General features: G+C 55.2%; 6 protein-coding genes across 6 annotated transcripts; 3 read left to right on the top strand and 3 right to left on the bottom strand.

Moving 5' to 3' along the window:
* Positions 1–1,808: 1,808 nt before the first annotated feature.
* On the bottom strand, positions 1,809–4,415 carry WHR41_01374 (uncharacterized protein; the record flags this gene model as incomplete). The annotated part of the gene is made up of 1 exon (XM_069369980.1): positions 1,809–4,415. One exon carries the CDS (start codon positions 4,413–4,415, stop codon positions 1,809–1,811), a length of 2,607 nt encoding a protein of 868 aa, XP_069233058.1.
* Positions 4,416–5,365: 950 nt separating this feature from the next.
* WHR41_01373 (uncharacterized protein) lies at positions 5,366–7,696 on the top strand. The gene is made up of 3 exons (XM_069369979.1): positions 5,366–6,199; positions 6,257–6,635; positions 6,692–7,696. Exons 1-3 carry the CDS (start codon positions 5,661–5,663, stop codon positions 7,442–7,444), a joined length of 1,671 nt encoding a protein of 556 aa, XP_069233059.1. The 5' UTR covers positions 5,366–5,660; the 3' UTR covers positions 7,445–7,696.
* Positions 7,697–7,723: 27 nt separating this feature from the next.
* Positions 7,724–8,443, bottom strand: WHR41_01372 (uncharacterized protein; the record flags this gene model as incomplete). Its single annotated transcript, XM_069369978.1, has 1 exon — positions 7,724–8,443. One exon carries the CDS (start codon positions 8,441–8,443, stop codon positions 7,724–7,726), a length of 720 nt encoding a protein of 239 aa, XP_069233060.1.
* A 576-nt stretch (positions 8,444–9,019) lies between these two features.
* On the top strand, positions 9,020–10,912 carry WHR41_01371 (uncharacterized protein; the record flags this gene model as incomplete). The annotated part of the gene is made up of 1 exon (XM_069369977.1): positions 9,020–10,912. One exon carries the CDS (start codon positions 9,020–9,022, stop codon positions 10,910–10,912), a length of 1,893 nt encoding a protein of 630 aa, XP_069233061.1.
* Positions 10,913–11,491: 579 nt separating this feature from the next.
* Positions 11,492–13,159, top strand: WHR41_01370 (uncharacterized protein; the record flags this gene model as incomplete). Its single annotated transcript, XM_069369976.1, has 1 exon — positions 11,492–13,159. One exon carries the CDS (start codon positions 11,492–11,494, stop codon positions 13,157–13,159), a length of 1,668 nt encoding a protein of 555 aa, XP_069233062.1.
* A 169-nt stretch (positions 13,160–13,328) lies between these two features.
* Positions 13,329–15,665, bottom strand: WHR41_01369 (uncharacterized protein; the record flags this gene model as incomplete). Its single annotated transcript, XM_069369975.1, has 1 exon — positions 13,329–15,665. The coding sequence occupies one exon, from the start codon at positions 15,663–15,665 to the stop codon at positions 13,329–13,331; it is 2,337 nt and encodes a 778-aa protein (XP_069233329.1).
* Positions 15,666–15,827: the final 162 nt, after the last annotated feature.

Genomic DNA, 15,827 nt, shown 5'->3' with positions numbered 1-15,827 from the left:
GCCACTCCTCAGGAGATGATTCCCAACTCGAAGATTCGGTCTTAGACAGAGAAGGGACATGGAGATTTGCCGGGTTGTCGAGCTCGTCGAGTTCACTGAGCTGGCGCGAGCTGGCGCGAGCTGGCGCGAAATAGTCGAGATTGGGGTCCGTAGCTAGCCCCGACCGCGGCCGAGGCAACGATAGAGCGCCATTGTGGGATTGGGAGGAGGACGTCTGGAGTTGGTACCGTACAGTCCAATGTCCTATCGATCTCCTAGAAACGTTCACCCCTCCTTCTGTAATGTGTGACTTTGATATTATTTATTCGACGAACTCCTTGCAAACTAAATCATATAGTCTGAAGTGTCCATCGTCGTTGGTCCACCGTCGTTGGATCTCTTCAATGCCGAGTTTGTCAAACTGCCCGAGCTGATCGAGCTAAGCGAGTTGATCGAGCTGACTGTCCGAGATTCGCAGCCCGCAGCTAGCTCCGGCGCCAACCGAGCGAATTACAGCCAGAAATGACCGAATCCAGTCGCCTTGTGTTCCAATTGTGCCCAGGCGTTGCATTTACAGAGCTCCGGCATCTGCGTGGGTAGAACATCAGAGAGAAGCCAATATCGATGAAATACCTTGCCTGGAATCCAAAGCGAAGTGAGGCTCTGCAGGCGATAGAGTCCGTCAAGTCGTGCCGAGATAGTCAAGTTCCTCGAGCTTGTCGAGCCATCTCGAGCTCACCGAGCTGATCGAGTTGACCGAGCCTCCCGAGCTGCGCGAGATGGCCGAGCGACGTCGAGTTGGCCGTGTCGGATTTTGAGCCCGCGGTTAGTCCCGGCAGCAGCCGAGCCAATGATTGGCCGCTGTTGGTAGATGTCTATCGAGTTTCCGATGAATTTATCGACTAACAAGATCGTCCACGAACTCATCCGTTCGTCAACGAAATGTTCCTTTGAAATTGATTGCTTCGTGAAATCCGTGATCCTGAGACTTCGGCTTCGATCACAGTCGCGGCGAATGTTTCGACATGTCGAGCTATTCGAAGACAGTCGAATTATTCCGAGCTCGTCGAAAGTGCTAAGCTGGTCGAGACGGCCGAACAACGTCGAGCTGGACGGGTCGATTTTTGAGCCCGCAGCTAGTCCCGGGATCAGTCGAACCATCATATACCTCATTTACAAGATCTAGGGGAGGAGGTCTCTGGTTATCCCCGAATACATCGATGATCCACAACCCCTTCCCTTTCCTGACAAAATTTGGTTTCGCGATCGATTGCATCAATGAATTTTTGTGGCCCTGAGACGTCGTTGCCCATCTAAGGTGGCAGCGAGTCGTCCCAAACATCGAAGACAATTGAGTGCTGTCGAGCCACACGAGCTCATTGAGCTGCACGAGCTTGACGAGCTGGGCGAGCTGAGCGAGCTGGCCGAGTTAGGTGTTTGAACTTTTGAGCCCGGAGCTAGCGCCGGCAGCAGCCGAACCAATCGACATCTGAGTTTGGGACGACGATGTAAGCCAAGGTACCGCATGTGAGTAGGTAGATGTAGACGCGAATATCAAGGTAGCAAAACTTGATTCGATTCAATCGAAAGGTCTTTAACCATCCCTCTATCGGCATTATCGCTCTTCAGGCTCGAACGCATGCATTCTGTAATCGAAGATCGCAAATCAAACCAGCGCAGCGCAGCACAGCACAGCAGTGGGCCGTCAAATCTCGGTCGTCCGCCAATCTAGCACCATCAAAACGAAAGCAAGAAACAGCAAGACGCGAACAAACAATCAAGGAGAGATATAGACCCCAATCCATCCAGCACCCACCTCCACGCACACATCAAACCTCCCGACTCCACCTCCTCAGCTTCCCCAACCTCTGCGCAACCGGGCTCCCCGCGCCCAAACTCCTCCACGCCTTGCGCCTCTGCAACCAACCTCCACCTCCACCCACACCGGCACCCACAACCCCCCCATCCCCCTCCCTCCTCCCTCCACTATGCACAAAAACATGTCCGTCGTCCTGCTCCAGCGTCCACGCAACGCGATAGTCCCGCCCCTGCGGGCCCGTGCCGCAACAGCCCGCGAACGCCTCGCTCGGCGGCGAATTAACGGCCAGCGAGAAGAGATTGGGCGGCTCGGAGAAATCCGTGTACCAAGTTTTATGCAGGGCGAAATACAGCAGGGCGACGACGTTGAGGGCGAAGACGCCCAGCAGCACGACGTGAAAGGCCTTCTGGTAGGGCTCTGAGCCGCCGGAAGCGTATTGCTGCGCGCGCAGGGTGGCGTTGAAGGGCTCGTAGACGCCCGCGGGGTCCTCGAGGATTGTCTCGCCGGTGTACTCCCAGTAGGGGACGAAGGGGGCGTCGAGGGTGGATTGGAGCAGAGTGCAGCCGGCGAGGACGGCGAGGGCTTCGGCGAGAGAGGGTTTGGCGGGGTCGAGTTCGGGTTCGCGGAGAAGGAGTTGGGTTAGGAGGCGGGCATTGGAGGATTTGCCGCCGAACGAGCCGTCGTTGAGGGCGAGGGCGAGGGCCCATTGGCCGGCGACGCTGGGCCAGTCTTTGGAGCGGGTTTCGTTGTGGGTGAGGGAGTCGGGGACGCTAGCGATGTATTGCATCTCGTGCCAGTTGTCTTCGTCGCCGCAGACGGCTTCTAGTGTGGCGCCTTGGGCGCTGGCTTGGTAGGTGGTGTAGCAGTAAGGCGTCTGGCTGACCTGCATTTGGCAGAGGAAGTTGTTCAGGTCTGGATTCTTGTCAGACTTGTCGTAAGGCCCTTTGCCGAGCACGTATATCGATGTACGTCCGTATGTGCTGGTCTGGTTGGTGACAGTATTGTACTCATCTGGCATATTCGGGAACACAGGTGGCCAGGACGCAGGGCCATATTTCTCGCCCCATTCGAAGACATCGTCCAGTTCGGTGCCACCAAGAAATGGGTAGGAGTGGTTGTCCGTGTAGCGAAGTTGATCTGGCCATGATGTTCCATTGACAGTCTCATTGATCTCATTCCAACGTGAAGACACCAAAGGATCCAACATTTTCTCAGACACGGTCGCGCAGCGGACGTGAATCACGGGGGATGGAACGGAGGCGTTGACAAGGTAGACACCCATTCCATCCAGATCTTCAGGTTGCATGATGTTGTTGATTTTGTCCTTCGCTGCGGAAGCAACTCCGGTGTGTGGAAAGGCGAGGCTCACATTGTTGACGATCACAGTTTCAGTCTCGTTGTATACTTGCTCGAAGGCTGCTCTTGGGCCAAGTCTATTGCCGACCCACGGGGCAGTAACCGTCGTGTCGTTGTTCAAGACGGCAGTGCCATTGGGCCTTTCTCCAAAAGCTAACGAATTTTTGCTGGCCTTCGACCATAGCTCAAGGTAAGAGTAATAGTTGTGGTATCCCATCGCAGCATGCTCAATCGAGACGCAGGTCTCTTCGCGGGCACCACTGTCCATCGCTTTTGATAGAGGGCTGGGACACTTTTCGCCAATGTGGTATTTGTTCGCGAATGATGCCCGAACATTGCCTTGCATTGGGTTCACTTTCCAGTCTCCAAACTTTAACCGAGGCTGCACCAATGCAGTAGCAGCAGATGTATACAGCATGGCAAGGACTGCGGCGACGATCGAAACGACGCCCAATGTGGTCAGCCCAGCATAGCGTACGCTTTCCCATCGAGAGATCATGGTACCAGGCTGTGTGATCCAGTTTCTCATGCTCAGCTGAGCCAGTGTGACGCCCGAGCGGCGGTGAATGCTCGATGCTTTTCTTGATAGTTCTTGGCCAAGGAGAGCGATGATGATTGTGACAAATGACAACTCGACAGTTTTTGCGAGGATGGTGGTGAGGAAGGCCGCCGAGGATGCTGTTATCCTTCCATTGGTGCGTATACCCGGATAGCTTGGACCTACCACAGCTATGAAGAAGAACAAGCCAGACACAGCCGTCGAGTATACGGACAGGCAGATTGTGAGTATCGACATCCACGTCTTGCGAGGACCCTTGATGCTTCGCATGCTCGGACATTTGTGCTGAGCGACGAACTCGCCATAAGCGGAATTCAGAGAAGCGCTGTGATGCTTCGACAAAAGGCTAGCCTGTGATTCGACGCGTGGAGCATGTGTTGATGGAGATGCGATTGAGGGCGATTGTTTCGAATAGTACTTCGTGTGCGGGCTGAACGTACTGGCAGGAGAGAATCCGTACTGCGTGGATCCAGAAAGACCGTCGAGTGAACTCGGCGACACGAAAGGTTGCGAGGCGTCCGGTGTCCAATCTCCTGCTGTGTCCTCGATAGAAGATACAGTTCGCAACGGCGTGTGACCCAGTCCAGCATCTTGGGACTCGCGGTTTGCAGATGTGATGTCAATGCCTAAGCCGGATGCTATGTCCGCCAGAGGCGGAGATTGCGCGCGATCCGCAGGCTCCCGACGTGAAGTCTCGTCCATTGCTGCGTGTAGTTGTTCCAGTGTGGTGCGCCTTACCGATTGCCGTCTGTTATAGTCGAATCGAGGGAATGGCGCGATGGTAGGACTCCAGCCTTGCGAAGTGGTTGAGCACAAAGTCAGGCTGTAGGAGATGTACTTAGGTCGCAGATCGGGCCTCGCAGCTGCCAAACACAAACCGCGGCTTGCGGGAGCGCAAGAGGCGGGTAGCTGCAGGAAGTGGGAGGATGACGAATGTGTGCTCAGCCGGCTGGCAGGTTTCACTCAACTTCCAACCCGCTGGGGCCGACGAGCAAGCAGAGGGCGGGAGAGGGTTCGCCAGATGTTGTATGTGTCAATGCAAAAAGTGCAGCTGTATTGCAATGGCGCAAGGCTGGCAGGTCTAGAAGGAGTGATTTTGGCCGACCTACCTGAGGAGCGTGGGATGGGAAGAGTGGAGAGACGTATGATCACGGGGCGCCATCTAGGTACCTTGTGTGCACCTCGGCAGGGCTGTCATGAGCTGAGGGAGGTGCGTGCAGGTCTTTGGCGAGGTGAAGGATGGCATGGGGCTGTTTGACTTGCCTACGCTCGCACGGGAAGGCACGAGGGCTACGCTTCGGCTGTTGGTGTGCCACATTGGCGCAGGACTAATGCGCCGGCGTCACATGATCGTCGCGGGGTCTGCGCGGTGTGTAAGTGAGGTCTCGGAAGCCGTAGCATGTGACCGCGGCCGACTGCCGACAATGCGGCGCGCAAGGTTTGAGGGAGTGAGGTTGGATACCTAGGCGGATAGTCGGTTGCGATGAAACAAGCCTCAGGCTCAAACACTCTCGCGGCAGGGCCCACGACCGCTGGCGGCAGCCGCGAGTGCTGAAACGCAGGGTCCCCGCTAGTGCCTTGGCCCCCCCATGTCCGGCTTGCTGGCTTCATCGCCATTGGGAGAAATCACATTAGTCGAGCCGACGTCGAACGACCCCTCGCTCGCTGTTTGCGCGTCGCTCGCTGCTGTTGCGCACTCGCCTTTTCCGCATGCCATTCTACTGACTGCGACCTCACCCATACGTCCTGCTTGACGCGAGACGAAGCCTCAGCATCTCAACACAACCGATCGCATAGAGCGGTGAACACGGCGGGCCACGTTCACTTGACGACTTGGGCCGACGACTAGCTTCGCCAGAACTCCGGCCGACCAAACACGTCGCGCATTCGCGGGCTCACCCATTCCTATCAGGTCAGGACAAGCCCTTCAAACACTCTACACCGACCATGGAACAGGCACAAGCAGGCTCCGGCCTGCATGATGTGCCTGGCCTCCGCGCGGGCTTCCAGCTCTCCGAAAAACCCAGCAACGGATCGCTCTCCGACAGCAGCCCCCTTCCTCGCTACAGCAAAGACAACAGAGGGTCGCGAAATACAAGAGCTGGCAAGGGTGTCGAGGACGTAGCGATCTGCGCAAGCCCCGCGGGATTCTTGAAGCAGAAGGCGCAACCGGCGGAACAGGAGAGCATCGGCGGCATGCTGCGCAAGGCGATGGTGAATCACCAGCTTGGGATCTCTCTCAACATGATTCTTCTGGTAGCTTTGACATACGTGCTCTTCCCGAGCTTGAGAGAGCGCGTTGGCGCATTCTTTACGCTGCAGTACCCGACAGGCGCTCCTGGCGAGTTCCTGATCGGCCCGGCGGACATGTATCTGGTGCTCGGTTGCGTGATATTGTTCACGGGCATGCGCGCGGCGTGGATGGACTACGTGCTCCTGCCTCTGGCTGGATTCATGGGAATCAGGCAAAAGAAGACAAAAGTTCGGTACGTATAAGCCATTGTACGAATGCCACGGCTCACTCAGTGCTAACTATGCGGCAGATTTGCGGAGCAAGCATACCTTTTGCTCTACTACGCCGTCTACTGGACGTGGGGTCTTGTGGTCTTCATCCAAGACACTCCCCAATCGAGCGCAACCACCCTGAGTGGCCAGCTTAACGACCTCTTGATCTCCCTCTGGCGCGACTACCCACGCCTGGTGCTTGGTACTTCGCTCAAGCTCTACTACCTTTCTCAGACCGCATTTTGGGTGCAGCAACTTTTTGTCATTCATATCGAAGAGCGCCGCAAAGACCACTGGCAAATGTTCACACACCACATTGTCACGGTCAGCTTGCTGTTCTTCTCCTACGGCTACAGGCAGATGCGCGCTGGTAATGCAGTGCTCGTGCTCATGGATGCTGTTGATCTTATCTTCCCGGTACGGTTCCACCGTGTCGTGTTTTTGGCGACGTCCCAGCTAATGAAACTTCCCAGGCTGCCAAAATGTTGCGTTACATGGGCCTGCAGACGGCCTGCGATATTGCCTTCGGTCTCTTCGTCGTTGTCTGGCTCGCCGCTCGACACTTCGGCTACCTCTCGATTTGCTGGAGCATCTATGCGCACGTCTCCAAGGACACAATGCATTACGGTACTTACAGCACACTCGACTCATCACGCTTAAGCGAAGATGGAGGAGTGGGCGTCATGGACAACCTGCTCCAGCCTTTACTGAACCCAGGCGCCAAAACGGTCGCTTTCAACTCCGAGATCCGCAGCATCTTCCTCGGACTCCTGGGAGGACTGCAACTCATCACCCTCGCATGGTTTTTCATGATCTGCCGCGTCGTCGCCAAAGTGCTCCAAGGCCACCCCGCCGACGACTCGCGCTCTGACGACGAAGGCTGCGACGAAGAAGACGACGAGATCGAGGCTGACGACGAAGTCACCGTCCACGCCCCCAAACACAACAACAACGGCGTGCCCTACAAACTCCGCGCCGAACCTCAAGCTACCGCGGGCTCCGAGCGCAAATTCATCGAAGTCCCTGCCACCGCCGAAGACTTGAAGTACGCTTCCTCGCGGCCTTCCAGCTCTTCTAAAACCAGCAGCAAGCGCAAGGGCAAAGGCGGAATCTCATCTGGTCTGAACTTGGGGGAGCACAAGGACATTCTCAACAGGATCGGCTGCCTGAGCGAAGAGCAGCTCGCGCGCGAGAGGGAGCTCCGGGAGGAGGGCAGGAGGAAGTAGGGCTTACTTGTGATTTCCCCTCCCGGCTTCCGTCACGGTGCGACCGAGCAAGTCGAAAAGCGAGTCGACGCCATCTTGGGGCGTTAGCGGGCGTTGTTGCTTCGGCGGGCGTCCAAGGGCGCCGTATTGTCATATTCGGTCGATGTATAGATTGCTTGATTTACTGCTATTCTTTTTCCGGGCAAACGAATGAAACGATAGACGGAATTTATTCTACTTCATTCCTGCCAGAAGAATCATCCAATTCCGCAATGTCATCATCCCCTCTCCTCCCAATCATCACCCCTCCCTCTTCCGATCCCCCTGCCCCACCGCCTTCCTCGCAGCACACCACCAAAACTTCACCCCCTCATCAACCTCACTCGTCAAAACCTCCTCCCTCAACACCTCAAACCCCGCCCCAACCACCATCCCCCGATTCCCCTCAACCCCCCAACCACTCCAAAACATCCCCCTCCCCATCATTTCCCCCCACACCTCCTCGCCCTCCACCGTACCCAGGTTAAACACAAACACGGCCCCCGGGCGCAGCCAGCCGTGCACTTTCCTCAGCAGCGCCGCTTGCTCGGCGCGCGGGAGGTGGAAGAGCGCGAAGAAGGAGACGGCGCCGGACAAGCTGTTTGGCGGGACGGCGAGGGCCGCTGCGTCGCCGGGGAGAAAGGTTGTGTTTGCGAGGAGGTGAGGGGGCAGAGAGGAGGCGGCGAGGGAGAGCTGGGTGGGCGAGAGGTCGTTCAGGAGGACGTGGGCGCCGGCGCGGAGGAGGTGGGCGGCGGTGGGGATGCCGGGGCCGGAGCCGAGGTCGAGGATTTGGGGGAGCTGAGGGGCTTTGGGGGAGGTGGTGGGGAGGGAGGAGAGGAGGAGGGTGGTGTAGGTTGTGCGGGGGTCGGTCTTGGGGTGGGTGGATTGTGAGGTGATCCAGGTCAGGTACCAGGGGGCGAGGGCGTTGTAGGTTTCGAGGACGGTTTGTTTCGCTTCTGTTGAGGAGGGGGAAGAGGACATTGTTTGTGTATTGGTGGAAGGAGAGGGCCGGGGCTGCTAATGTGAAGATGGTTCAAGGTGGATGAGGCGACGTGAGGTGAGAAGGATGTTGTCGTGGTGAGAGATTCAATAGAGATGCTGGTTATTTATCTGGCCCAGGCGTCTTGCTTGTAATAATACTTTATCGGGATCAAGCCTCAACCTCTAGGATCCATATTGCTGCCTGTTCTGCCGTCTTTCGAGCAAGCCATGGGACAGGCAATGGCTGACATGATGGCGCGGCCCGCTTTTTCAGAATCCTTACACTGGGTCTGACGGCTCGTATCCGGCTTCAGGAGTCAAAATAGTGAAATCTATCATCAGTACCGCTCGCTTAGTTGAAAAAGCTCGCCAAGCTTATCGAGTGTGAGCAAGCGCACATCTGCAGACATTGGATTGGATGAAGATGGTGGAGGATTCAGCTGGCGGCTCGACGCCACATGCAACGCCATGATCGTCCTGCAATCTGTGAGCTGAATTCGATCCTGGTAGAATACTTCATCCCTTGTTTTGACAACAAATGTTTGTTCCTTCTAATTACCGCAATGTTTTGGCAGAATGCCAGTGGATTGGCGGGCGACACCTGCTGACGCGGAGCGTCTCCCCTACGATTACGATGCAGACCCTAGTTGGCGTGCAAAGCCTCTAACACCGGCGCGCGTCTTAGTCTACGATGTTGGACTGGAGTCTCTCCGAGCCAACCGCGGGCCTATGCTCGAGGTAAGCGAGAGACCGCCCTCTTCGCTTGTGCCGGATGATGCTGCGACAACAAAGGCTGCTGGAATTGCACGGGCTACTGATGCGGCGGCAAATCCCATAGAGGAACGCAGATTCAGACGACTCGAGGACGAATTTGGTTGGATCCGGCACTTTCGCTTGGACGAGGCAAAGGAAAATTCTCAAGGCTCGCAGGGTGGAACACATTGCCGTTGGATCCATTGCTCCTCTAAGTATCCCGACTACCTGTATGGCTTTCTCTACGCCTTGACCAAAGACACCGATGCGGTCTCCGATTGCTTGGAGCTTTTGCATGTCAACGTGCAACAAAATCAACGCTTCTCGAAACATGGCAAATACTTTGTACCTTTCGCAGCACCTCTCGTGTCTCGAACTCAGCAAGGTGATGCGCCTTCATACCCAATGTTAGTCTGTACTCCCTGGCTAGACTGGTCGATAAATGGCAAGATACCACCTCTGCGCTTTCAGGTAGATCGCAAGGAAGGTTATCATTCTTCCAAATCATCGCGCCATCCGTTGCGATCCATCCTCGCTCACTACTTCCGCCTGGAGGATACCAGAGAGAGGGAGCGATCGCAAGTATTTACAAAACACAAGCCTTGGACTACCGACCGAGAAATCGACTTGAAGATCCGGCAGTGGTACGGTCATTATCCGTCGGCACTCAATGTGGACGAGGTTTGGATACTGGCCATCGATGCTAAGCACATTGTCACATTTTCGTCAAATCAAACATGGAAGTCACGGTGGCCTCCTCAGCAGCTACCCTCACGCATCAGCGACGTCGCTTTTCGGGATGTCAGGAACGTGTTCTACCGCGCACAACAACATGGTACCAACGATTATTCCGCTATGACGCACATTGTGACATGTCTGGCGGGTGCTGTGGGCATGATGCACCGGAGCTTCTGGCAGGATCTGTCTTTGTGCTTGACAGATAGATATGCTGGGCATCTTGGGCACTTGCAATACCGGCTGCATCGCTCGGCTAGCACGAAACTTGTCATGGATCTCTTGGCCTGTCAAGAAGAGCTCAACATCGTCATCCAAATCACGAAGCAACAGCTCGATTTGGTGAATCAGCTGCAAGAATTCATGGGTGACAATCATTCTCGAATCGACCGCGTCTTTTCTTCCAAACCATCCAGCACAAATGACACGGGCAGGAAACCTTCGGTTGACCACAAAAAAAGCACGCCTCTTGACCCGACATCCACATACCGCCACCTCACAGCATCCAGTTTCAACGACCCCATCGCGAAACTGCAAGACAATCTGCAGCGCGAGCTGACCGACCTCGAAGACCTACGCGACAACGCAAACACGCTCGTCTCTCGAACCATCCAACTCGTCAACATCCGTCTCGAAGACCACGGTAAAGCCATTCTCGTCTTCACAGTCGTCACGATCATCTTCCTGCCCCTCAACTTCGTCACGTCTTTCTTCGGCATGAACACCAGAGACATCCGCGACATGGATGCGACGCAGTCTCTATTCTGGCTGGTCGCAGTCTGCGTTACGATCGGTGTGTTGGGCATTGCGATCTTTTTTGCTTTTCAGGGCGGCAATATTCTTGAGCACGTGAACTTGTGGCTAGATGCGCGATGGGAGAGGTCTGCGGAGTCGTCGAATGCTGCTCTACAGAGACACTCTACTTTCAGTCTGGGTTCTCAGAAGAATGACACAGACAAGACGCAGGAGCCTAAGAGTTAGAGACACTGTACTATAAAGTGGCGATTTACAGGAATTCAAAGAAACCACGACTCGTCAAGCATCTGGAAACGACCTAAGGAACTACGTTCGATTCGTCCACCACCCAAAGGGGAGACTCATTTCTTGATGAAGATGCAGCTCAAACGGACGCAACGTGTACGCTGGCTGCCGAATCGCACACATGAGAGTGTCACGGCTGACTGCATCATGATGTCTGTCGACGGGGGTTGACAATGCATGAACATGCGAATACCCGACTGTAGACAAAGGTCGGGGTGCATATGAGATAATCATCTACCTGCATAAAGACATTTCCTTTCATGCGTGCGCAAATACTATGGCCTAGTCGTTTGCTCCACTTGACGCCGCCTTTGAGATCCGCATAGATGTTTGGTCTCGCTTGGTCTCAGAAAAGCATCTCGTTAACATGCTACAAGCAGCGGATGTTTGCCTTAAGGTTGTGGTCGCCAGAGAATGAGTATTTATTGCCCATGGAAGAAGTTCTCTCAACATCCCAGCCACAACAACCACCTAATTTCTCCGCCATCACACTTTATATCATACCCCTACACCGACGGCATGGCTACGGGCGACGACACCTCGTCATCGGCCAACCCGGCCGTAACCTCGTCCAAAATTCCGTTTTCTCAACCGCCTCAGCTACGCTACTTCATCTCTCGCAGCAATGGAACTTTCGTGCCACTCATTCCGGCCGACGAACTGCCTTTCAACATCCGCCTGGACGGCGTACAGCGTGTGATCAACATCGAGAGCGCGAGTGGGATGACCCTGGTGGGAACGCAGCCTTTCACCGGCCGCTTCTTTCATCTAGCCGACATGAGCAACGCAAACCGCCACGCGGATGCGAGCCAATCGAGTCACCGACGTACTGCGTCCGAGCATGACACCATGTCCAAGTCGACATCTCTTCCCACCCGCAAGCTGCCTCCATCCACGATCGCAACGAATTGGCGTAGCCAGAACAACTTCGAGACACAGACTCAGGCCAAAATCGACGATATCGTCGGCTCAAGCCCTGACGCTTCATCTCGCTCCTTCAAAAACAATTCCAGCACTCCCAGCACTCCTCCCAGCGACGATAAGGTCTACTGCACTTACTGGATCCGCCACGGCGAATGCGATTTCGAGCAACAAGGTTGCCGGTACAAGCACGAGATGCCGGACAAGGCTACTCTGGCGAAAATTGGGTTCGGGGGTGGTGTGCCACGCTGGTATCAAGAGAGAATGAGGGTCCGGCTGGGAAAGAGTAAGATTCCGACGGTGGGAGAGGCTGTTAAGCCTGGGCATTGGTTGAAGAGGAGAGGGAGTCAGGATAGTGAGAGCAGTGGATATGAAAGTGAGTTTGAGAGCGAGAAGGAGGATCGCTTCGTCAGGAAGGAATTGCTAGCCGCGTCATCTCAGTCTGATGCCGACAAAGATGGGAACGGACTGGATTACGACTCAAAGCAAAGCATTCGAGCTTCAGAGGACGAGCAAGACCAAATCACTTCGACCGAAGTGCTGCAGCCTGAAGCAGAAACTGCGGCCAAGACCCGCCAGTCCTCTGCAACGAGCGACCTCATTGATCTCGGCCCAGCCACCGCCTACTTATCCCTTGGCTTTGACAAGACCACTTCTGTGTCTGGCGGCGCCCACAATCCAGCCTCAGCCACATCTCCATTACCAGCAAACAGAGAGGCCGAACAGGCTCCCGCTCCTCGCAAAGTCTTCGTTCCTGCAGGCGAGCATCCAGAATTTCACATCACGCAGTCCCGCAAGCACGTCCAGAAAACCAGAGTGAACAACGCCCATGGTCAAACCTCGGATCACCAAGTCTCAACCCAGAAGGAGCTATCCACCAAGGATGTCCCAACCCAAAAGCACCCAGAAAACACCACCAGAGGTGCTGAACCACTTCCCACGCAAACGTGGCAGGGTCTGATGGCGTCAAGGTGGGCACAGACTGTACCCTCGCCGAGCAACGGCATTTATTGGGATCAAGTTCCTCCCGAAAACAAGATGAGGCTCATGGATTTTGGCAAAGCGCCCGAGTATCCCGGACAAAATGCCACCAGTGTTCCAGGATCAAAATTTGCGAGCAACAGCCAGAACTCTGGGACTAGTTCTAAAATTGCTGTTCACTTGGGCGAAGGCAAAACGCCCTCGAAATCAGCTGGCGGTGTCCGTCCGCGTAAGCCTGCTAGTACCGGATCGAAGACCGAGAAGAGCGCGGGTAGGAAGAAGTGAGGCTGAGCCACGAGTTGTCCTATGGTGTTTTTGTTCATCCCTCGTGACTGACTGACAAAGTACGGACAACTCGCGACAGGAGCACTCTCATTATTGTTTCTTCTCTTCTGTACACTAGCTAGCTCATCATCAGTAATGCCATACACAGAATCGTAGAACCCCACGTCTCTCAAACAATCTCAAACTCCCCACTCACACCCTCAAAAGCCGTGATCTTCCCTCCCAGCCCTTTCGCATCACCATAATACTTCAACCTATACCTTCCCCTGAGTTCCTCATCTCTCGGCATCAGCTCCCCATGAGCCTCCGGAGCCCCACCACAAGCCTCCTTCCAAGCTCCAGTCTCCCACTTCGTCTCCCAACTAATCGTGACCTCGCTCGTGCCGAGCACAGTGCTCGTGCGCGTCCACTCGTATAGTAGACTCCAGTCCTCATCGCTACGAACTTGCTTCCACGCAGAAGCACCAGCATCAAACTTCTCCACTGCAGCGAACGTGCCGCCGAGGCGGAAATTGTTGCGCGGATTGGCGCCAACGAACTTAGCAACGATGGTCTGGCCGCTGGCGTAGCGGGGTTTGACGTCGAGGGAGACGTCGCCGAACTTCTTGAGGAGAGGTGCGGTGTCGACGACTACGGGTGTGATGAAGCTGAGGCTGTTGTTGGTGTTGATTGGCGGGAGAGGGCCACGTTCGGAGGCAGGTGGGATGGAAGTCGAGGCGTCGAGCTGGGGGAGGAAGGTGAGGGTTTGGTTGATGTACGCGTCTAGAGTGTGTGGGCCGTAGAGGGTTGAGGCACCTTCGTAGCGCTGGATGCTGTATTCTTCGGGTGTGGCGATGTAGTGGGCGTATGTGTTTGCGGGACCACCAAGGACAACAATCGGGTCGGTCTTGATGTCGGAGAAGGAACTGGCCGCTTCTCGGCGGACAGCTTCCCTCCAGCGGCGACCGGACATTGTTGTTGCTTCGCCTGGCGAGACAATTATGAATAATTGGCCGATGCGTAGAAGCTGGATATCTACAATATTTGGACTCCAAGCGTAAGGGCTGTCGGACTCGCCGACATCAAGGAGGATAGGCTTAGGCGCCTGGCACTCTTTTTGGGTCTCATTTGGAGTGTGTACCCTATTACCAATTGCACTCCAGAGAGGGTTTGCATGCGGATCGCCCGGTTGTGCTTGTTTGAAATCGAAAGCACCCGGCCCGTCAGTGGTACCCGCAGCGAAAGAGTAACCCATTGCGGCAGGACACGTTCTGACCACCGTTCCATTCGGAAGCGTTATGTTCAGATTGCTGAAGTCGACGAATTGATGGAATGGCTTGACAGCCTTGCCACGCACAGGCGTGAAGGCAGAACTGTTGCCGAAGAGCTCACGTGCAGCCTGATACTGGCGTCGTCCAATCTCGTAATTGGAGGCTGTGCCACCGTCCTTTCTTCCCCAGAACGGACCACGTCCATGACAGGGCTGTGTCTTGTTACCACACAGGCTTGTCTTGAAGTCGCACATCTCACCGGCATGATCGCCGTATTCACAGTAAGCTCCGAGGACATTCGGTGAAGTATCTCCTACGTTGGCCTGACTGAACCCGGCAACGAAATTCGGGTCTTTCACAGACTGTTCGAAGAGGTATGCAGCAACGCCCTTGTTGTCACCAGTAACGAGCGTGTTGTTTCCATACATGCTCGTGCCATGGACAGGGAACCACGTGAACACGCCTATATCTTTGGCTCCATCCTTGGTGTCGTGGGAGAGGCGTAGTAATGACAATGTCTTGTCGACGTCGTGATCATACTTCTTCCGCTCCGCTTCGGGATTGGCAAGATATGCATATGGGCTGCGATTGATGTTTGCGTCCATCACGTCGATGCTACCCATATCGAGATACCCTGGTGCAAGGCTATCGTGTGCTTGTTTGATTGAAGCTACAGCACCATCAACGATGGCTTGATACGAAGGTTTGTTGAAACCCTTGCTCGTGATTTGAGGCAGCAGATAGTTCAGCCACGCGCCTGGTCCGCTGTGGGAATGCGTTCCGGTCACAGCCACATTCTGCTGACCGTATACTGCATACTCGTCTCCTAGATCGACAAGTGCCTGTAGGATTCCGTGTCTGACAGCAGTGTCACCAGATTGGGTATCAAGAACAAGGTACACGACCCGATCAGTAGGCTTGTCCATATCCCCCACAATGAAAGCACGGGAGTATAGCCGCTGCCTTACACCAGTCCCTTGCTGCGCCGGGTCTGCGTAACCCATGAAGTTTATTTCAACCACAGGGCCGGTGATGTCTGCTTTCCCAACTCCTACTAGATATTTGTCGCCATTCCTTTGACGCGTGGAAGCTCTCGATGGCTCTTCGCCATACAATCCTCTCCACATAGAGGCAATTGGGCGCTGATTGTCACCATTGTGAATGCCGTTCGTCTCGAGGGTCAGCACCAGGTGGATTGTCGAGAGTAGAAGGAGAAAGCCGGCGGCCAGCGCAGCCAGAAGGGTAGAGCGTGGCATGTTCGAAGCGCCCGACCTGCATTCAAGCCGTAGTGGAGGTCATTTTACGGCTTTGCGGCGTCCAACGCATGGAGATGCCTCAAGTGAGACAGCGAGATACGCGTCACGCCATTCATCGCTGTCGGTCGGCGTTTCCTCCCGTCGGGCTTCGAAGTCATTTGT

This window comes from Cladosporium halotolerans (genome assembly GCF_011745625.1).
Source record: "Cladosporium halotolerans strain TM138-S3 chromosome Unknown Sca3, whole genome shotgun sequence".
Taxonomy (NCBI): domain Eukaryota; kingdom Fungi; phylum Ascomycota; class Dothideomycetes; order Cladosporiales; family Cladosporiaceae; genus Cladosporium; species Cladosporium halotolerans.
This window is presented reverse-complemented; position numbering and strand designations above follow the sequence as displayed.